Source organism: Cydia fagiglandana, chromosome 11 (assembly GCF_963556715.1).
Source record: "Cydia fagiglandana chromosome 11, ilCydFagi1.1, whole genome shotgun sequence".
NCBI classification, from domain to species: Eukaryota; Metazoa; Arthropoda; class Insecta; order Lepidoptera; family Tortricidae; genus Cydia; species Cydia fagiglandana.
Genome location: NC_085942.1, coordinates 17,425,482 through 17,449,627, shown reverse-complemented (window position 1 = coordinate 17,449,627; position 24,146 = coordinate 17,425,482). Strand labels below are relative to the sequence as shown.

Sequence of the window (24,146 nt, the reverse complement as noted above, 5' to 3'; positions counted from 1 at the left end):
TTACAACATATAAAGTGGGTGGTCATCACTAATATGACAAAAGCATTAATTATTGATGGATCTTAATCTGACGTTTCTGTTTCAGGGTATTGGAGCGAGAGCCAATTGTGTCAATTGAACTAGAGTGGACTAAACCCACGCACACCTATGGAGACTTATTAGGTTATCGGCTAAGATACGGTATCAAGGATCAAAACTTGGAAGAAGAGAATTTTTCGACCAAAGTCACGTCGCACAAAATCATGGACTTAGAAAGAGGCGTACAATATGAATTTAGGATAGCTGGTCGTAATCATATTGGTATAGGCCAGGAAACTATCAAATATTGGCTCACGCCTGAAGGTGCGCCTAAGGGACCTCCGGCAAACGTTACATATCATTTCCAAACTCCTGATGTCATTAGTGTCACTTGGGACCCACCCACTCGAGCCGATCGAAGCGGTCAGATAAAGAAGTATGACGTCGAGTTCTTGAAGAAAGGCGATCAGACATCTCTTATAGAAAGGACTACGACAGCTAATAAAACTGTTTTCACTGGATTAGAAGAGGACGCTCATTACACTTTCAAGGTTCGCGCTTATACAGATCAAGGGCCCGGGCCATACAGCAAGGAGATCACAGCGCATACTGAACGGGACATCGGCAGAGCACCCATGTCGGTCAAAGCTGTCGCCACATCTGAGTCAGACGTTGAGGTATGGTGGGAACCCGTGCCTTCGAGGAGAAAAATAGTAGGATACGTTATATTCTACACTATGACACCAGTAGACGACTTAGACGAATGGCAGCAAAAGACAGTTCATGTAACGCATTCCGCCGATTTGGAAAATTTAGAAAAATTCGCAGAATACGCCATCGGTGTGGCTGTGAAAACGGCTGACGGTCTTGGAAGGTTATCAGAAAAGGTTACAGTTAAAGTGAAACCGGAAGAAGTGCCTTTATACTTGAGAGCCCAAGACGTGTCCACGCATTCTATGACGCTATCCTGGGCTCCGCCGTTACGCTTAAATCCTGTTAGCTATAAGATTTCATACAACGCGATCAAAGAATTCGTTGACTCATTAGGGATGACCCAAACTCAAGAAATACCTCGAAGAGAAATCATCATCAAACACGATAGAACGTCGCATTCTATTAACGATTTATCTCCTTTCACGACTTATAGTGTTAATGTTAGTGCCATACCCAACGACGACTCTTATAGACCGCCAACGAAAATCACTGTCACTACCCAAATGGCAGCACCAAAGCCTATGGTGAAACCTGATTTCTACGGCGTTGTTGAAAATGAAATACTAGTTATTCTACCTCAAGCTTCCGAAGAATACGGCCCCATTTCGCATTATTATCTAGTTGTAGTGCCCGATGATAAGGCCCATAATCATAAGAATCCAGATCAGTTCCTAACAGACGAGTTAATAAAGAATAATGCTCGTACTGACGACGAAAATGCTCCTTATATAGCTGCCAAATTCTTGCAAAGAAATATTTTATACACTTTCCACCTCGGAAATGATGAAAACTACGAAGGTTTCTTGAACAGAAAATTAAACCCAACGAAGAAATATCGCGTGTTCGTGAGGGCTGTTGTTGACACGCCTCAGAAACACTTGTACACTTCGAGTCCGTTCTCAGAGTACTTATCTCTCGATATGCGTGAAGCTCCGCCCGGTGAAGAACCAAGCAGGCCTGGCCCTGATAAAGATATTAATGGAGATCCAGAAATTAGAATAGAAGAGAACAGAAAAGAGGCGGGCATGTTTTGGATAATCGGTCCTATCATTGCGGCGTTGAGTCTTTCTCTCTGCTTAGTAATGTTATTCTTTGTGAAGAAGCGAAGACAACCATGCAAAACACCAGACCAGGCTGCGGTCACACGGCCACTTATGGCTGCAGATGTTGGCTTCGGAGCACCGTCCGACCCCGTTGAAATGCGAAGACTTAATTTCCAAACCCCTGCTATGATTTCTCATCCGCCCATACCCATCTCAGAACTGGCTGAACACATCGAAAGACTAAAATCAAATGATAATCTCAAATTCTCACAAGAATATGAAAGCATCGAACCAGGTCAACAGTTCACATGGGACCACTCCAACATGGATGTGAACAAGCCTAAGAATCGATATGCAAATGTCATCGCATACGATCACAGCCGAGTCATCCTACAGCCGATAGACGGAATACTTGGAAGTGACTATATCAATGCTAACTACTGCGATGGCTACCGCAAGCATAATGCCTACGTTGCTACTCAAGGACCTCTGCAAGAAACGTTCGCAGATTTCTGGCGCATGTGTTGGGAACTGCGAACGTCCACGATAGTAATGATGACCAAACTTGAGGAGCGCACGAGGATCAAATGCGATCAGTACTGGCCGAGCCGCGGCAGCGAAACGTATGGCATGATGACCGTAACCATCGCGGAAGTTCAGGAACTCGCCACTTATTGTATTCGAACTTTCCAAGTCACGAGAAATGGAGGTGCTGAGCGCAGGGAGATCAAACAGCTGCAGTTCACAGCTTGGCCTGACCACGGTGTGCCGGATCATCCAGCTCCCTTCTTACAGTTTTTGCGACGCGTACGAGCTCTCAACCTACCCGATGCCGGCCCGTTAGTTGTTCACTGTTCTGCTGGCGTCGGCAGAACTGGCTGCTTCATCGTCATCGACTCCATGCTAGAAAGGGCACGACACGAGCGCACCGTAGACATCTATGGTCACGTCACTTGCCTGCGAGCTCAGCGTAACTACATGGTCCAAACCGAAGACCAGTACATCTTCATCCACGACGCTTTAGTCGAGGCTGTCGTCTGTGGTGACACCGAAGTGCCGGCTCGCAATTTACACGGGCATATCCAGAAACTTATGCGTATCGATACTATTGAGAATATCACTGGAATGGAATTGGAATTTAAGAAACTCGCTAACATGAAAGCGGACTCAACTCGCTTCGTCTCTGCCAGCTTGCCTTGTAATAAGCACAAAAACAGACTGGTTCATATCTTGCCATTTGAGTCTACTAGGGTCTGTCTGACGCCAAGGGATGGATCTGATTATATCAACGCTTCATTCGTCGATGGCTATAGGTACAGAGCGGCTTACATCGCCACACAGGGTCCTCTGCCTGATACCACGGACGATTTCTGGCGGATGCTTTGGGAACATAATTCTACCATCGTCGTGATGTTAACGAAACTAAAGGAAATGGGCAGGGTGAGTTGTCATTTATTTTCTATTTATCCTCTTATATTTCTCTTTTGAAGTTCTCTATTCATTTCTAAATGTGATAATCAATTACAGGAAAAATGCCATCAGTACTGGCCGTCGGACCGCTCTGTGCGCTACCAATGCTTCGTAGTGGATCCTATTGCTGAATACAACATGCCTCAGTACATCTTGAGGGAATTCAAGGTAAAACTCTCTTATTTACTATACACTAAATGAAAATGTTTGATAACTGACTTTCACGGATCAGATCAAATAAGTCAATTTATGAAAGTTAAACTTGAGTTACACTTGCCCAGTAGTCTACAAACTACATTCCTCGGGCCAAACGTAAGCCCTTACTTTTGGCCCGCGAAAAGGATGTGAGAAAACCAGGGCTCGGAAACCGTTCTCATTTGTCAAACCGGTTTCGTTCATTCGCCCGGAAACGAAAAGGATTTCGTTTCCGTTTGCGGTTACCGGTTAAAGAACTGTTCTTTTGAAATAACGATTTATGCCGTATACGTTCTCATTTCGTTCTTGAGGAACGAAATTAACCGGTTAAATTGAAAAAATCTAAGCGAGATAGAACGAGTAAGTATCTCTTTCACGTATGACAACGAGTTTAACCGAGAGTCTCCGAAAGCCAAAAGTAACCGGTATTATATCGTTCCCTGCGAACCATAAAGTTCCGTTCCCTCTTCTTACCGGTTAGGAGAGAGAACGTAATGTGTTAGTTCGCGTTCCATCAATTAACCGGTTTTTTAATGAACGAAATAATATAACGGTTTTGGAACGATATTAACAGGTATTTCAATACCGGTTCCGAGCTCTGGAGAGAACCAAACTGAAATGCTCGGCCGTGACCCACAAGTCAAAAAGTTGGGAGAGACAATGCTCAAATTACTATACTTGTACCTTCAATAGATTCCTCTCGTCTTTTCGAAACTTCCTTGGTCATTAACTAACAATGGCTTTGTCATGCAGGTTACGGATGCCCGCGACGGAGCGTCCAGGACGGTCCGCCAGTTCCAGTTCACAGACTGGCCCGAGCAGGGGGTCCCGAAGAGCGGGGAGGGCTTCATCGACTTCCTCGGACAAGTGCACAAGACCAAGGAGCAGTTTGGACAGGATGGACCTATTACTGTGCATTGCAGGTACGTTTTATAAGTTTTTTAGGCACCTTGTCCCACCAAGAGCGAGTAAGCGATTAACTATCGGCGATTTTCTCGCCCAAGAAACGAACAAAAGATTAGGATATATGTGTTAGTAAAAGAGACACATATATTAATAGTTCATCGCTGGCTGTTCACACTGCCGGCGAAAACACTCGCTCTACTAGTTTGTCGCCGCGATAAGATAAAACTAGCTCAACGGTACTCGCTCGGCGATGCTCGCTTCGTAGTTTGAACAAGTCTGCGGCGTCTGCGTGTTCGGCTACGCTGCACCGCCCGAGCGAGTGACGCGAGTAATAGCCCGTCGCACTCGAACACTCGCCTATAGCCGAGCGACAAAACTATTGGAGCTAACACTCGCTTCTCGCCGCTCGCCCACTCGTTTCTAGTTTATCGTTCTACTCGCTTATCGCTCATCGTCGGTGGTGGGACAAGTGCCTTATGCCCGGAACGTTCTGTTCCTTGGGTCGGGACGGTATTAAAGAGGTGTGATTGGTGGATCTCCTCGAACAAGTACCTAATTCTTTAAGAGCGGTTTGTATGGCACTCCGCCTGAAGAAAAGTTAAGTGAATCGTGTAACTTAATAACCTGTGTAAATCTGTAGAATATACCGTTGATTTTAATCTATGTTAATAAATGTTATGCCAATTATTAGCTTTCTAGTGTTATCGGAAGTATTAAATGAATAGCGTCATGCATCCTTTCAATGGAAGGTAAAATGTGCAAGATGGGGTCTAAATGGGGTTTTATAATTGTATTTTTAACCGGTTTATCATGTCTGCGACGAAACACCTTAAAACAGGGAGTCTCGAAGATTTGTCAACTCATGTTTGCATGTCTAAACTAAACCTTAATTTGGCACAAAAAAGTTAAGGTTGTGAGTTTGAGCCTCCTTAACCCCTGAAAGGGTCTGGTTAAGAATTAAAAAAAGAGGGTCAAAGGTTATCAGGACTAACATTGCCAAATTTTGGGCTGATAGTAAAATCCGTATGGTTGTCAATAGGTTTTTCGAACACACGCACGCAATGCGGCAGGGCTCTTATTGTTTGTTTGTTTACAGCGCGGGCGTCGGTCGCACCGGCGTGTTCATCACCTTGTCGACGGTGCTGGAGCGTATGCAGTACGAGGGTGTGGTTGACGTGTTCCAGACTGTTCGCACGCTGCGCACCCAGCGCCCCGCCATGGTGCAGACTGAGGTAAGGACCAAGACTTTAACATTCCAGCGCGGGCCACTTATGTACTGTGGTTGGCACTTTTTATAAAAAATTTGCCGACCCTTGCCCTAAAAGGAAAATTATCAGTATTCTGATTTTGTAACGTAACACGACAATCAGCGTAAGATTTCGTCAAGGTGTTATCATAACAAAATAAAAATATTAACGAATTATAAAATCTAAATATCCCTCCGGTACAGTTTCAAAGGAATTTCTGAGCGAACGCTTCAGTTGCGGAATGAACTCCTTTTATGCTGCCAAATATACAGCAACCTGTTTACATAAGAAATCCTTTATGTTTTCCTTTAATGGCCGTAACCGGTTTGGGAAAATAAAACCGGTTTCCTAATAAAGTAAGTTTTACAACCTAATTCTATTTCCAGGACCAGTACGAGTTCTGCTACCGCGCCGCACTCGAATATCTCGGCTCGTTCGACCACTACGCCAACTGACGCTCGCCCAACGTTCTCGTCTAGTCGAACGCACGCTTAGCACTACGTATGTACTTAACTTAACGCATTTACTCTCAAAATACCGGTTGGACGGGTGAGCGAGTCGGAACCGTCAGTAGTTTTAATGTGACCAACAACTTTGTTAACTGACAGTTTCAGTAGACAATTTCCCAGTAAAAAATTAAGTTCATTTATTATTCAAACTATTCTGACTTTGTCCCGACTTTGTACATTTCGTTTATATTTTTGACGTCTCTCCGGTCATTAGACGTCATTCAAGTTTCCAAATCATCCACGATCGAGAATTAACTTTGGGAACGTGAATTAATTTATACTTTTCGTAACTTTTATTGACATGTTTTGTCAAAGTTGAGTAACATGTTCGCAAAAGTTAGTAATTTCTGGCTCGCACACCCTGTCAATTGTATCGTAGTGATGTTCGACTTACCATAATATTGTTAATTCAATGTTGTAGCATACCATTATGTGAGGTAAAGATGTATGAGTGCCTAGGAACGCTACTTATGACGTATATATAATGAATGTGACCACTAAAAAACATGATTGTGAGTCGGAAGGGTAATAACTATTAATACTTAATCCCGTATCTCCTTATGATATTATACGATGCTGTTCATGCTATTTTTGTCTTCGAATAGGAACAGTTCATGTTAAATTCCATATAAAACGGTTGAAGTATAGATGCATTTAAAATATTACAGATCAAAGGACGGTATTTAAAAGTCAGTGTAATATTATGCCAAAAGTATAATTTGCTATCGGATAAAGTAATTAGTAAATGAAAACAGTGCGCTTAGAGACTACGATCTTTGCAGGAACGCTTTTTACACTTTTTAAGGAAGCCTGGGATTAAATGGGAACTTCATTAAAATTAGTCGTACAACGCGATACCATTTACATTCATTTCATCGTACAGAGCATTCCTGCAACAGACGGGTAGATGACTTTACGCGTAATAATAATCTCTGGTCGTCACATATACTACATAATATTGTAAAATGTATAAATAGTTATTGCAGCTGTAATTTAGAAGTTTATTTTTCATATCGTGTGTTAAATATGTTAAGTAGTGTAAAGACGGTAACACGTTTCATTATTGCAATACACGTTAATCATTAGACGAATCGGCTGTGTCGTGTGAAATGAAATTATGTGTCGGTCCCGTGTGTAGTACATAATTTTGTGTACATAGTTGTATGTGATGTAATTTTTTATTTTATTTTTTGTACACCCAATTTTATGGCAGCCAGTAATATTTGTATTTAATTTAATTAAGGGTCCGCAATAGGGAAACTTGGATGTGTCAATTTAATATTGAAATGGAAGTTTGGACTTTATTGTATATGAGTTAAAGTACGATTTAGTGTACTTATTATTGAAAGAGTTCAACTATAATCGTTAAAATTATAGCAATGAAAGTTACTCATTGCGACCCCTTAATTTTAATGCAAGCTAGTTAGCTTACATAGTTATGCAGCTAAGTTTTTTCTTTTGCTCAGACTTTTACACTTGTTTTTCAGACGTATGTATACATTTCTTTTAATACTTAAATTACTTATGTAGTTTTTATCACTGCTTGCTTCTAGATGAACGTGATTCGATGACATATCTATATTTAGGTAGAAAAAAATGTTTTGTCGGTGTGGTAATGTTTTAATGAATATGAGGGTAGTTTAAAAATAATTTGCATAATTTTGGGCGTGATGCGAAACTACAGTGCGGTTGAAATATTGAAATTAAGTAAGATAAATGTAATGAACGTGTGACTCGGTTTAATCAAAAGTTAAACCGCGAATTTATAAATATTTTCTTTGTTTAAGTAATTACTTTAAAAATAATACCTACATTAAATGAACTTTCCAGTGACTAAGGACTTAACTGAAGGTTCCAATGCCTCTGTAACCCTACTTTAAGCTATCTCTAAGTGTAGTACGTTGTTTAATCTTTTACAGTAATCCCTTGCCTAGTATCGAGTAAGATTTTTAGGTTTTTCACTAATTTTATACAATGTACCTACTTACTTATACCTATCGATGTACGTATAAGTTAGTGTTAAAGTTGAGCTTCTAACTTAGGAAATACGACGCGTCTAAGAATCGAACTTAATGGAGAAGCGAATTCCAGTGATTCCCGTAAAGAACCTTGTATGTCAGCCGTGTAACTACTCGACAAGTCTACTAGACAACTGCTAAAGTTATTGAGGATATATACAAAGGACGCATTTTCAGTTGTTTAGTTATCTTGGACGAGTAACGCGGTCGTTCACGTAACTGCCAATCGTTTGTCTTAGCTATAAATCAAACAATAAAATACGAAACGTACGTAGATAATGAGATAATTGTTAAATTGAGGTTATAGCGAAATTTTAATACTCGTTAATGAATTGAGGACCGAGGCATTGCTTTATAAAATCTATAATGCCACCTGAATAAGGAGGCTTTAATATTTCATTTTACGTTTTATCATATTATTGGCAAAGTATTTAACGTCCATTCCAGTTTTTATTTAATTTGCTTTTACTGTTATAATACACTGAATGAAATGGCGTATATGTGAAATTGTATTAACGTCCATTCCAATTTGATGGTTATTTGTTTTATTCGGTTTTTATTTTTATATTATCTTTTACGTTTATTAGTATTTAGGTAGCATTTGTTTTATGACGTCCATTCCGTGTTTTAATTACTGGAGCCCGCCACGATCCATCTTGCAGTCCGTCCGAAAAGGCAGTTATTACATTCGAGCATAACGAGTGTTTCTTACTTCCACATCTTCGTCTTTTTCGGGTGAACGGCAAAATAGATATTAGATATTTGGAAAAAAGGCAGCTTTTTCTTACTCCTTGCCGTATAACAGTTTACTGGAAGGTTTCCAACGCACATTAACGATCTCTTGTACAATGTCCGTAAGCTTAGGTAACCAAATATTGTTAGTAATCATTTCCTTAGCCTATTATGTTACTATGTAATGTGATTGTTGCTTCGAGCCATCAATACGGTGCTGGAATTGTTTTGTATAGATCATCCAATTCATAAACTAATATTTACTTCATTTTGTACGTTTCATCATTTCGTTTGTGTATATCGTAAAAGACTGATATATTTTCAATGTGTTCTTCTTAGAAATTATTTGACTGTGTACGTTTTATTTCCGAATCTATCAATTGTAATTTTAGATTTAACATTTATGTATAATGCCCAAGGTTGCTTAAATTAAAAATAATTTGTACAAACTCGAATTTGTTTATGAAAGTTCCACTGTGAATATCTATAGATTTCTCTGTAGACTTTTTCTATACTAATTCCGTATCTATTTAAACGCATCGCAGCTACTTTTCGTGCTTGGAAAAGGCACAGTGTCTATCGCCTTTGCTTTAAAAAGTAATTATTTTAGTGCAATTAAAATGGCGCCCGCAATATTGCAAATGGCGGCTAATGTAAATGTAGCAGTAAGTTTGTAGGCGATGTTTATTTTGTAAAAATTCCCGCGCTGCGTCTCGGGGCACAGTGGATTCGCAAAATTATACATATGTATATGAACAAATAAATTATGTGAGACCATAACTATGATTATTTTAATTTACACCGCGTAGGCACCTATACAACATTTAAGTTTTAAGACGTCTTAGGCGTTTTTACATTTTATAACTTAGTAAACTGTTTATAAAATTAACTAATAATAATATTTAATATAGTGGTATAGTGCGACGCATGAGATGGACTCGAGACATGAACGAGAATGTCATGCGCGCCTATTATTTTATTTTATTTTATTTATTGAACACAATGTAAGCTTACAGTTATAGACCAAATCACTTACACGCTAGAAAAACAGATACATTGTCAAAATAGTAACAATTAAAACATACAAAAATATAAAAACATGCACATAAAAATGTCATACAAATTAAAATTATAATTTTACGTACACTCTAAGAAAACAAGAAATTAAAATCAGAAATAGGGTAAAACAATAAAAATAAAGTAAATTAAATGTCAAAACAGATTACAATACATGTTACCAGCAATGTCATGCAGTATGAAAATTTAAAAATTGTCTAGCAGTTTTGCACAAGTTTGCTAAACGATCGGCGAACATGTCAGCGTCAACGTGTTGAGTGAGCATTGTATGTAGAAATGATAAAGCACGCGTGGTAGGTGCGTGCCTCGCGTAACATGTGCGAGCGGACGGCCGCAGCAACACACACGGCCGGCGACGCGGCGCGACCGCCCCGTCCACATCCCGCGGTATCCTCCTAGGAACCAACAACCCTATCTTCTCTAACACCTCTGGGCTATCAACTTGGTGGTGAATGATTGAGAGATAGTGCACCAGAAGCAACAACTTCCGCCTCAATGCGAGCGTGTCTAGCCCAACCATCCCCGAGACAAAGATGGAAGGGTAGAGGTAAGGGTAATATCCATAAGCTTTTTTATACAACCAACGTGCAAATTTTCGTTGTATTTTTTCAAGCATTAGGGAATACTTGTCCTCATATGGATCCCAGACAACCGCACCATATTCCAACTTACTGCGCACGTATGCGTTATAGAGAACCTTAGCCACTCCAACGTGAAATTGCTTGGATATTCTCATAACAAATCCTAAGGTTTTACTGACCTGCTTGCAAATACTATTGATATGCGAATGGAAGTCAAATTTACTATCTAATATTAAACCCAGGTCTCGAATTTCGCTAACTTTCTCCAAGGAGGAACCCGCTAAGCTGTACCCAGTTTGAAGAGCAGAACGTTTGCGCGAGAAAGTGATCGCCTTACACTTTTTTACGTTAAAGGGAAGTCGATTCCTTTCACTCTTTCCTTTCAAAGCTTTAAAACAAAAACCGGTTAATAATCGAGAACCGGTTACTCACATCACTCACGTTGCGTCAATATAAATGCGTAATTTTTTTTAATATATGAAATTTTGTTCATTAGTGACGTATTATATAATATTAAAATGAAAAAGAAATGGTTCAATCAAAATCAATCCAATCGCCGTTCGATTGCCGTCCGACCGATATCCCACACATATTCCCATAAACATAAGTATATTATACCCTTTGAACCCTTTAAATCATATCATGTACACGCCACGGTCACGGGCGTGTAAACCTTACTTGAATGTGTGAAGGTTACTTTGACAGTGACAGCGTACGCCATAACACTTAATAGTTGTCCATGGCGCTGTGGGCACGACTAGTTATGACGCCTTTAGGTGTTCTTGGCGTTCAAAATGTTAATAATACAACAATCGTATTAAACATACTTTGTCAAAGTATACACGAAGTCATAATTACGTGGTTAGAGCCACATTATACCGCGATACGATTGAGCGTATGGCAATAATTTGTGCGTCAATGTTTGCTTAAAGTTAGCGATAACTAGCTAACATAATACAACTTGTAATAGATACGACTTAGTTTATATCAAACTTAGTTATTCCGCCTACGCATGTATTTGGTATTAATAAGCTATCTATATCCTGATTTAAGATCATCGATACCTATTTGAGACCACGGAAATCAAAAGCTACAACGTTCGTTTAAATGTACGAAGACCAGACAAGTGCGAGTCGGACTAGCCCACCGAGGGTTACGTACTTTTAGTATTTATTGTTATAGCGGCAACAGAAATACATCTGTGAAAATTTCAACTGTCTAGCAATTTCATGAGATTGAAACACAGACAGACAGACAGACAGACGGACAGTGGAGTCTACTAAAAACGCGACCCTATTACTAAATAGAGTCCCGTTTTTAACCTTTGGGTACGGAACCTTAAAAAGTAATAGTGTATTCCCATTTGTCCCCACCTCACGAGGCCGCTGCTATACCTGAGGCGGGGACAATCTACTACAACCTATAACTACCTACAAATCTACCTACAACAAAAATTTCATAATTTGATAATACATAAGAAATCTTTCATGAATCATTTTCAAGTGTTTGTATACCTTAATAACCACATTCATAATTAATGTCCACCAGTCCAACCCAATTGAATCAGTTTGTCCTCAACAACCGAACTTAATTTTAACTACATGCACCTTAAAATTAATACCCACTTTTCCCCCACAGTAGAAAATCAAATGCGGTGAGTTTAGGCTCTCAACGGCGCGTACAATTTAATTTACATATGATATGGAGGGTACGGCGAAATTAATTCTTCGACAACGATGGGGTAGCTTTGGTAGATATGGATTACTTTTAATTGCTCATTTAATCTTTGACGGTCCTTTGTAAGTATGTGAATACGCTTAAAATTGCCTGAAGAGTATTTAAAGGGTTTCGGTAGGAGCTACAATTTTACGGGTAGCTAGACTACCGGTTGGAGGCAGGGACCGTTACCGGTATACCTAACTAAAAATCTAAATATCCTATAACTTTCACAATATTTCTTTGATATTATTTAGATAAGCATAATGATTGATCACATTAGCTAAATTAAGTGCATAACGTAAACAACCGTGATACCGAAATTGAATACTGGTTTATTTGTATGAAAAATATACCGGTATTGGGTCCCTGGTTTGAGGACGTAATAGGTGTGTATTGTTTATGGATGAACTGAACGAGAGGTTAAGAACATTAGGTACAATAGTCCATAGACTAGGAATCCTCTAGACTCTAGACCGAGTTTGGAGCAATTATTTCAAGCAACCGATGATGCCAAAAATGCGGGGGTGCGCGGGACGAGGTGAGCGAAATCCCGTGCCGTGATTGGTCCGTTCAAAGACACGGACGTCACACAAAGACACTTTCGACTCGAACATGGAGTAAAATTACCGTATGCGTGGCAGAGGGGGTAACGCGAGTATGCTCAGTCTGGAGGATGTTTTGTCTGTGATATAGTCAGACCATAAAAAGTCTGCAGCGATTTTGATAGCCCACGCAGTGCAAGTGTCATTTTAAACGTCAAACTTCTATGAAATTATGACTTATACATAACACGGAAAAAAGTCGCTGTGACATACGGAAGGACAGACAGACATGACGAATATATTAGGGTTCGGTATTTTGCCATTTGGCTACGGAACCCTAAAAAGTTGGCGTGGAATTTTAATATTAAGTGTATAGTAACGTAAAGTAGTAGTATAAATTGTACCTATTGTACGTTTTGTTGTAGACACTGATGGTTGTGCCCGACTATATTTTCTGAAGTTTATACGTAGGTACATAATTTTGCCGCATTTTATGTCAGGTCAGGCCTTGTATTTTTCTTAATAACAAAAGACATTTTACTTTTAATATTAAGACAACTGACAAATGTACAGCCAGCCGCTTAGTTATGAAAAAAAAAAAGAAATTTCGCCTTTATTTGCACCTTGAGGAGGAATATGCAATTTGCCAAGGCAAGTAATTATGGCGAGGCATTCTACTTAATTCTTAAACAAAAGAGGCAAATGGTGTCACGCAAAATAAGGCTTAATTTGGCTGAAGTAATGGATATTGCAGTCTCCATTCCGTAAAATGTAAGATAAGTGGCCATGCTAGTCCTGAAAAAATGCTCTCAACAATGTTGCCAGATACAACGCGGTTCCGGATTTTTCCCTGTTTCTTTTTATTTTATTTTTACAACTTTCTGCTTTATCGGATAGGTAGTCTGCTAACATAAAATAAATCTGAAGAAATTTATGCATCAAAATATTACATTATATTATTATGAATAAATATTTTCGTGGTTGTTATTGGCAGTTTTGAAATTATGATTGGCTGGAATAAACAGTTAAAATTATAATGATTTTAGGAACATTTAGTTGAAAAACCTCGTATTTCAGGCTTTCCCTCCGCATTTTTTAATCGTTCGTGGCCTGGCCACATTACTCCTAAGTCCCTGTAATTTTTACTTTTTTAAAAACAAAATGGGTTTTCGGCGTACTTGTTTTCCTCCGCCAGATCTCACATTAAATTAAATTGGCCCGACAAATTGTCTCAAAACCAACAGCTCGGATATTATAGCGTTGCGGTACCGCCTAAAGTTGTTAATCTTCATTCTTACGCCAAAGTTAACCTGGTGAAGATTTCTCACGATTCCCATTAAATTCTCCACTTAGTAAGCATCGTTTTACGCATTTTGACAAAACATAGGAATAACGGCCTATTTTAGGGGGCAATACAGGTTTCTTAAACATCTAGACATAAGCCTAGATATAGTTATTAATTTCGTTTAGTAGTACTACTACCTACCACTGTAATTGTATGTAAATAAATGATTTTTCGATACGCTTATATCTAGAGGTTTAAGAAACCTTATGAACCTATGTTCATATATGTATAAAAGGTGTGCTCCCATTTGTCCCCGCCTCATGTATAGCGGCGGTGACTTGGGGAGACAAATGGGAATATACCTTATACAGTATTAAAAAAAACAAATCTACTAAATACATATGTTGTGATGCGTTCACGAGCTCGTTATAATTTTAAAAAACGCATTTAATGGTTGACATTATTATTTTATATCGTGCAATAAAGTTTAAATAAATTATTGTTGGTCGGACCTTAGCTTGCTCATTTGTAGGCACTTATTCCGTTTCTGAATTCTTAATTTCTATGAAAAAATTTGATTCTCAGCAGCAAATTAAAACTTATGTCTTCTAAAGTGAATGAAATTACACTTAGTTTAAGTGCTTACTAAAAACTGGGTCTAAATTAAATAATATTAAGGAATACTTAAAATATCGCTTTGTTTAGGTGTAAATTATTATTTAGTTAACTCTTTCCCGGTGGGTGGAGATCTTTATTGAGTGACACAATTCATTCGGGGGCATGATTAATGGCATAGCATCTTTTATAATAACCGCCCGAAGAGCGAGAATTCATTGTTCCTACCTAATCTGAATAAAACGGGGTTTCGTTTGAAATATGTTCTTGGTTCAAAGAACATTTTTCAAATTATTTGTTCCATGACCTTGGAAATACATTGTGTCACTGGACACTGTTTTATTTAAGAAATTTTTGTCAGTTTGTACAGAATCAAATGAAGCGGATCAGGCTACGCGTCAAAAGTATGTAATTCAAAAGAGATAGGTAGCTACTTAAACTAATAACGCATAGACAGATAGTCCCCATACGGTGAACCTGCCAAAAGTGAAGCCGAAACACGATGGATGTGTGCGTGCGACGCTCGTGTTTTACGCTCAGCAAACACACACATATATATAAAATATGTTGCCAGTATTCATTTACATCTCTCAAAGTAGGGGATTTTTAACAACATCCACACTTGGTTATTAATAATTAGGAAGTGTGTAGATTCGATTTTGTAGCAAAAGCTTTTGTTTATTTTGGGATTTATTGCATATCTGTCCTTTGTGAAATAAGGTTTAAATAAATAGCTGATAAGTTTTTACTATTTTATTTTTATTCAACAAAATAAAAGTGCATAAAATAATAAGAATACATTTAAATATGACAGAGCATATTCGACTGTGTATTAGTCGGTTTCCAATGTTTCCATAATGGGTTACATATCAGAATACCGAAAACTGATTTACCTAATGTTGAATCACCTATGCTTGATGCACCTATTTTTAAATTACCTATCGATCAATTTACCTAAACATTGACTGACCTAAGTTTATAATACCTAAGCTTAAATAACCTAATGGACGAAACACCTAATGCACGATGTACCTAATGCACGTTTTACCTATTGCACGTTTCACCTAAAGCTATTATACCTAATGCACGAATCACCTATAGCTGATATACCTAATGGACGATACACCTAAAGCTGATATACCTAATGAACGATGTACCTAAACTTGATTTACCTAATGGACGAAATACCCAAAACTGTTAAACCTATCGCACGAAACACCTAAAGTTGATATACTTCCTGCACGAATTACCTAATGTCGATATGCCTAATGCACGGAATACCTAAACTCTATATACCTAGAACAAAATTCATATCATTTTGCCGAATGATCAAGTGCCAATTCCACCCAATAATTCGTATGATTTCCCAATCTTACAGTAGAAACTGTTTGTTCGGATAACAACTTAAAAATAATACACTTTTTGAAACGCTACTTTTTAGGTAGTAGAATCATTTTGTAAGTATGATACAAAATTAGTTATCTTATCCTATCTTATCAAAAACTTAATTTTTGTAAGTTAACATCATGACGATGAAATAAAAGTCTGTTTTGGCACTGTTTGGTCGCAGTTAACCTAACACGCTCCTCCTCGCTTTACTCGTCGTCGCACCTATCTCGACTCTGGCAAATGACTAGACCTTATATTATAATAAAAAATAGTTAGCCAATTGAATGATTTGGCTAAAAAATGTATACTAAATGTTGTATGTCTTAGTAATATTCTACTAAACAATAATTATATATTTTTTTAGGTACATATTTCATTCATTAAGCGCATCGACTTCAGGTATTTCGTGCATTAGGTGTTTCGAATTTAGGAATTTCGTTCATTAGGTATGTTAACTTTAGGTAATTCGATGATTAGGTATACCGACTTTAGGTAATTCGTGCAGTAGGTATGTTAACTTTAGGCAATTCGATCATTAGGTATACCGAGTTTAGGTATTTCGTGCATTAGGTATATCAACATTAGGTGTTTCGTGTATTAGGTATATTAGCTTTAGGTATTTCGAGTATTAGGTGTTTCAACTTTAGGTGAATCGAGCATAGGTATTCTGAGCTTAGGTAAACCAATTGTAGGTGAAACGTGCAATAGGTAATTCGTTCATTAGGTGTTATGAGCTTAGGTTAATTGATCATTAGGTATTTTAAAAAATAGGTGAAACGAGCATAGGTGATTCAACATTAGGTAAATCGATTTTCGGTATTCTGATATGTAACCCCATAATGCGTCATTCCGATTTAGTCTAATTTTTTCCTTCCATCTCGCAGACAGCAGATCAGTCAGAAAACTGAAACGAACATTACACATAATAAAAAAAAAAACTAAATACCTAAATAAATAACTTAATTATAATTTTCTACAATTATACAATGAAATTCAATTGAGCGTATTTATTTTAGAATGTAGACGTCATGTCCCATTTGGAGGAAAAAATATTCACTACACTGGCAACATTTAGAAGAAATGGCAGCTGACGAAAATTTGTATTTTTGTATTTACGATTATGTAAAAATATCACCGTAAACTCGGTACTTACGCGTGAAATGTAATATCGGGCGGTTTGTTATTATTATATGATGTGTTGTGACACCCATTCACTGTACAAACAAACATCTTTCCTGTAGTTTTTGATTTTTAAACGGGAGGTGTACACACACCGATTTGACTTTGAGTACTGCGACGGCCGTTCGAATACGACGATACGAGTGTGACGTGACGTCGCACTTGAAATGGCTTCACTGGGGGTGTACGGACTAGGAATCTATGCCTTATAAATCTATGGGTAGCTATGTCTCTTTATAAAGAACAATAAAATTATACTGTGGCCGATACTTTGAACGTGAACTGTGTGGACTATTTGGAAAACTATTCCAATGTGGCGGATATTTTTGGCGCGAAGTTTCTTCCGGTAGGTGCTCTTAATGCCCACTTTTGTAGGTATACAGGGTGATTCAGGAGACGTGAGCAGGACTAACACTGCGCATTTTGTAAATTATAAGCAACTGTTTCGTATCAGTATTAGTGAGATTAACGTTAATTTTCTACTCGTGTTGAAAAAAAAAATAATAAATTTATTTACGACATGCATGGTCACCCTAAAATTAGAATACTGAACTACCGATATTCTGTGTCAAATTGAATGTCATCACTGTCATCACGGCCTGGTTACTTTTGAAAACTCGTATCTCACTCAAGTTTGACAGTTTATTTTCTTCGTAATCAAAATACTGTTAAAGAGGTTTTATGTTTATTAATTAGGTCTTGTAGGGTAACCATGATTGTAGAGAGTTAAATTTACTCTCCCCAAAAAGTTAAAAATAGGAAAAAGTGTCATTGTTTCACCTAAATACGACGGTGATCGATCAATTATCAGTTACTGAATGTGCAGGATTAGTCCTGCTCACGTCTCATGAATCACCCTGTATAGGCAGCGAAATGCTGAGGTATTTTTGTTTGGACGAAAACCATGAAAAATGCGTGGTTCAGTAATTTTTCGGTTTTTTTAGGTTAGTAGGCGCCCTTAGATCGCTGCCACCTTCTTAGTATAAACATGTTAATAGTCAAAAGGGCTGGAATCTTCCCTTATAAAGTACTTAATAGTAAATCACGTTAATAATAATTGCATGCGATTTACAATTAGATCGATTAGTATTCGTTACTCCTACTTAGCTCCTAGTTTTTGCAACGTCTGTAAAGCCCTAGACAGAACTCTTCGCTTAACCATAGACAAGTGTCAGTCAGTTTATTTATGGCGGGCTTACCGCGGCCCAATATGGCGGCTAAGCCGATGATTTAAGCCGCGAGCCCGTCGATTTGGTAAAACACGAAACGCATTAATCATATTTTTAGCCCCTTTTAGGAGACTTAGCGTAAGTACGGTATGAAAGGCGAAAGTGAAATTGTGAAACAATCCAGGTACGTTTTTATGGAGTTTTTGAAATTATTTATCGCGCGAAGGTAATTTATAGGAGGTACCTTAGGTATTGTTATCATCAACAACATAATTTTTACTCAATAGGTACTATCTTAAACGTGTTTTAGGATATAGGTAAACTATGTTCTAAGGAATAATAGATTTCGGCAAGATTGACCGAAAAGGATGATGTTTCGCTCCCATACAAGTTTGGCCCAACACTCGCTAAACATGGGTGGTATACCGTTGGAATCTAATATATGTATGACATTGTAAGAATTATGATTTTTATCGTATATATAACAATATCGAATCGTAGGCCAAATTCGGCATGATCCTTTCTACCTCATGCACCCATTCACTACTAGATTCGAGTTAGACCAAGAAAAGTCAGCAGCGATTTTGATAACCCACGCAGTGCAAGTGTTATTTATACGTCATAATTTCATAGAAGTTTGTCGTTTAAAATAACACTTGCACTGCGTGGGCTATCAAAATCGCTGCAGACTTTTCTTGGTCTAACTCTAACCGTGGCCGTGAATAATCGCTCACCTTAACGCTACTGCCTTAACCTTATACTTTCCTTTTCCAACTGCGATTACCAAAATCTTAATAACCACCTCTCAGGTCATCTGCTCAATACTCAGCAAGGAGAGTCCACGCCCGATTGATATGCTAACTCAAGTGGGTTTCGTAAATCTAAATCCATATTCTGGGGCAGTGCGAGTCGCATATTGAGAAGCATTCAAAGGCGGCCGCTTGCTTCGATTCACAAAGACCCAGAGGGGTTTAGGTTTGCTGGAAAGGCCGTGTTTATTAATCCAGTGTTCCTGGCAGATGAATTTCTCTGTAGAATCCTAAACGTAGCTAGCAGCTACCTACACAGTAGTATTCTTAAGCTCCAAGAACTGAAAAAACCGTTCTCGAGAAAACTGTTCCCGATGACAAGAAAAATACTGCCGAAATTAGGTACCTACTGTTTGCAATAATACTAAGAAAAATACTGTTTGTAAAATATTAGTAGAATAGAAATGACTTGTTCTTTGGTACGTTTGTTACTGTCATATAGGTATTATAATACGTGTCGGAAGCCGGTGTTGCTCGAAGATTATAATGTATATTAAAATTCGCACCCCTGAAAACCTAGAAAACGATATCGCTCTTACTCATATGCTTGTCACATATGTAGATGAATAGAAAGTTCAATTTATTTAACATAGACCAAACGTAACCTAAACCGACCTATCATAACCTAACCCAACCAGTTACCAACCCGAAGTTTGACAGCGGTTCAGGGTCGAATCATGCTATCCCTTTCTAATATATGGCACTATCCCTTTCGGCTATTTAGGGTTGTCAAAATTCATGTGATTATCTTATCTGTGGTCGTGCACGCAAAAGGAAGTCAAGTGGTGCCAAACCCTAATAATTGCTCGGAGCAATGCTGGCCCGAACGGAGCCGAGTTCGACTGAAGTCAGGAGTGTCTCCCACTGACTTAACTGAAAACACCCTGGCACTATGCCCGTCACTTTCGCACTTACATGTTGTTAGAACATGTAAGTGCGAAGACATGGTGACAAGCGATAAAAATGCCGCTCTACCGCTGCAGAAGTCATTTCCAGTCTCTCCTGCGCCAAATCTCAATTCAGGCATCAGTGAATAGCCTGGAGTTCACAATGACCGACCAATCTCACAGCGCCAACGTATTATAATTAATATTATAGCATACGTAGGCATATCTACATCCCGTTCATCCGGTTATCACGTGAAGAAGAGACTAGCAGGCCAATTCGAACATGCACTGACATTAAACCAATATTAGAATGATATTGGAATAATATCAGTTAGCTGCCATTCGCGCGGGTGTCTCGCTCGCACTACTACATATACAGACAAGTCAGAGCGATAGACTCAGGGTCGGTTGCACCAAACTGTTACGAACGTTAAAGAGTTCGCTAAATTTTTATGTATGGAAAGTTTCATAGTAAAGGCGCGGGGCGCGCCGGCTGACGATGATCAGTCTGTCAAAGGTGGTTGGTGCAACTGGCACTTAGACCGTGAAAAGTCTGCAGCGATTTTGAAAGCCCACTCAATGCAAGCGTCATTTTAAACGTCAAACTTCTATGAAATTATGACTTATAAATAACACTTACACTGCGTGCGCTATCAAATACACTGCAGACTTTTCTTGGTGCGACTCTGCGATTCATAACCGTTACTACAATTAGAATACACCTCCTTTATTCCTGATGGCCACGTCTCAATGTAGATAAATCATTACAAAATAATCCAATTACATAAAACCATTGTAACAAAGGATTATATTAATAATAGCCATTAAACGCAAATATTATCTGTAAATCGGACCAATGGATACGTATTGACTGTTAATTGTAATGGCTTGGTGCTATTGGTCAAGGCTTCAGGCCTTAATTAGTAGTGATATGATATGATATGATATGATATGATATGATATGACATGATATGATATGATATGATATTTATTTATTTCATAATATTACATTGCATTATAAATTAATATGTTAATATATAAGAATTAATATTATGATCGTCAAAAGTACATTATTAAATACGGGATATTCTAACAAACAATACATAGTTTAAGGTCTCATGAATTCGTCCATTAGTGAAATTTGAGTAGCTTTAGGAATATGATCTCTGTATCTTTAAGTATTTAAATAAAAGTAAACAAGTAATTTGCACGTTTCCGGGTAGTTATAACATTTATTGGTTAACCAAAAACGGGCGGAATCTGTCACTACGACCTAACTTTAAAGTTTAACCTATATTATTAAATGATCATGTAATGTCTAAAATCTACCCTCAACTGGCTTAAGGAGCCATTATACACGTCATATTTTCATAGCATATTATATTAGCTTATAGGTCCGACTCAACCTATAACTGGGTCAAGCAAATCTTGTCAGTAGCAAACGGCGGCAAATTTGAAAAATCGCGGGTTAGCAACACTGTGTTCGAATAATTCGAAAATCGCGTGTCATCTGTGTTTTATCTGTGGAATGTGGATCGCGAATGACAGCCATCATCTTGTTTGTTTACAAATGGTTTACAATGTTTACATTCTGAATCGATTCTATTTCACGAGATATTTCTGCTGTGTCACCATTAAATACCAATATATTAAATAAGACTGTGCTTAATTAAAGCTAAGGTGCCTACAATGCCTACAGTGCCAACTAAGAAATCTAATAAAATATGAAAATCCAGTATGACATCTACCTGCTGAAGCAATGATTTTATCATGGACCTAGAATACTACGGACGTAGTTTTGCTAAGACAAAAACTGTGATTCCATCATCCACCAATTTCCTAGTATTTACGCGTGACACACACACATTGACAGTTATCTCAATGCCCTCATCCACCAATTTGCCGTCAGACGGTTCAAAACGTCAGTGAAGTAAATTTGTCCAAGGAAAATGTAAAACATGCCGGCATGTGTAGTTAAATCCTGCAAGAATTGTACCGATCGAAAGAAAAAAAGTGACGGAATAACTTTTCATAGCTATTTTTATCAATTATCATGGTATTGTACATAAAATCTCCATATTTCATTGTTTATAAATACGAAACAGGAGTGTGACCAGGAAGTTGAATAGGGTAATTCCCCGAAAGTAGGGTAATTGATGCCCTTCTTATTAAATCATTATGTACATAAGCGATCATTTAGGACATTTAGCTAAATAGCTAAATTATTGATTTTGCATTTCAAACTAGATCGGTATGGTAATTTCCCGATAATAAGGAAATTAAAGACGTTTACATGAATAATTTTTGATAGCTAACGTTTATTTGTTATGTAAGGAAAATAGTTGTTTCACCATTAGGGGAGAATTTGTGTTACTTGGTATCACTCGTCTACACGCACACTTTCAAACCGTCCGCCATTGCAGGGTCACAGTTTGTCTTAAGTGACATTCCCTCTGTCAAATATATAACTCTATGGATTTTATTCATACATTCTTGTTTAACGGCATAGTCCACTTACAATTTTATTTTGAGATCTTCAAATTAGTTAATCATTTTTATCAACATCACACACTGCTTTTAAATTGTCCGTCCATAAGTATTAATAACAATTTCAAACATTTTCAATAGAGAATCCGCGAGTGACAATTTGAATTGACGTACGTGACAAGGCGCGCTCAGCGGAAAAAAAGTTTTATTTCGATGTACATTGTACATTGCTGCTTTTCTTAGCGCAATACTACTCTTTGAGTGTTGCCCTACTTTAGTTTGCTTTACATTGCTACTGACAAGATTTGCTTGACGCACTATATCTACTTCGACTTTTTCGTGAACTCCGCAACCCGTTTATAATTCAAAATTTGTTCGATAATTCGAAATTAGAATCTCCACCGAAGCGCGCAAAACTCGCATGGCGTCCAACGGTTAGGTACAACTTTATTTGAAACGCACATTTATCAATTACTGAAATAGGGTGGCATCGGGCGAAATTGAAAAATAAGTCACTCGCGAACAACTTCTCAGCTTGATTGAGATTTATTGTCCACATTCAACCTTTCCATTGGGTTATTGATTTATAACAGGCAAGCCCGCGCACTAATCTGGCTCCAATTTGTGATTGTCAGCGTACAAGGAAAACCAACTATTTCTGATGGTGGCCTTTTAAAGTATTCTCTAGGGGTCAAAGGGGGATGCTCGCTAGTCTATTACCATACATGAGTTTTTTTGTGATAAAATTACACACGTGACATGATTTATAGAAGAAGAATGATGATTTACTTAATGCTAGTTAAGACGAAGTTATGAATAAAGCAGGCGTGGCTCACTCCGCGATTTCGTCGCTTTGCTACAGGTAGCTAAAAGTACCATCCGTTCGGCCCCAATTTTGGGGTTTGCCATAAGCCGCGCGTAGCGCTGTCGCCACCTAGCGGCCATATCTGTGCTGATCAACTCATATTTCAGTTCGGTTTGCTATAGGTAAGGTTACACGGTAAATATTATGATGATTATTTTTGTTGAATTGAAGTGTAGGTATACCTACATGTGTTAAATTCAACTGACACCACATTGACTCTTTATTTTCGATAGTTTCGGTTCCTCTCTATTTAGTTTAAAATTATCATTGCATAGAAAATGTTTAAGCTCAGACCGACAATAAAAACAATATTATCGCACACCCCCATACGTTTCGGTAAATTAATTCCGGGGCTTATTTTAAATCCAACGTATCCTTTAAAAACAGGCATGATGTTTTTTCAGCTCGCCATATTCGTAATTTTAGTCCGTTAGCGTAGTATTTTTACGAAAAAATACAATTATGTGAGTTTTTAGGGTTCCGTACCCAAAGGGTAAAACGGGACCCTATTACTAAGACTTCGCTGTCCGTCCGTCCGTCTGTCCGTCTGTCTGTCACCAGGCTGTATCTCACGAACCGTGATAGCTAGACAATTGAAATTTTCACAGATGATGTATGTTGCCGCTATAACAACAAATACTAAAAACAGAATAAAATAAAGATTTAAGTGGGGCTCCCATACAGCAAACG

The 24,146-nt window shown here is 38.1% G+C and overlaps 1 protein-coding gene across 5 annotated transcripts in view; it reads left to right on the top strand.

Moving 5' to 3' along the window:
* Positions 1–9,632, top strand: part of LOC134669117 (tyrosine-protein phosphatase Lar) — a 680,297-nt gene extending 670,665 nt beyond the window's left edge. For all 5 annotated transcript variants that reach the window (XM_063526652.1, XM_063526651.1, XM_063526653.1 and 2 more), the window contains 5 exons: positions 86–3,215; positions 3,303–3,413; positions 4,194–4,363; positions 5,443–5,578; positions 5,980–9,632. In XM_063526652.1, coding sequence (XP_063382722.1) covers positions 86–3,215; positions 3,303–3,413; positions 4,194–4,363; positions 5,443–5,578; positions 5,980–6,048 — 3,616 coding nt within the window. In that variant the 3' untranslated portion in view covers positions 6,049–9,632. The remainder of the gene's footprint in view (positions 1–85; positions 3,216–3,302; positions 3,414–4,193; positions 4,364–5,442; positions 5,579–5,979) is intronic.
* Positions 9,633–24,146: the final 14,514 nt, after the last annotated feature.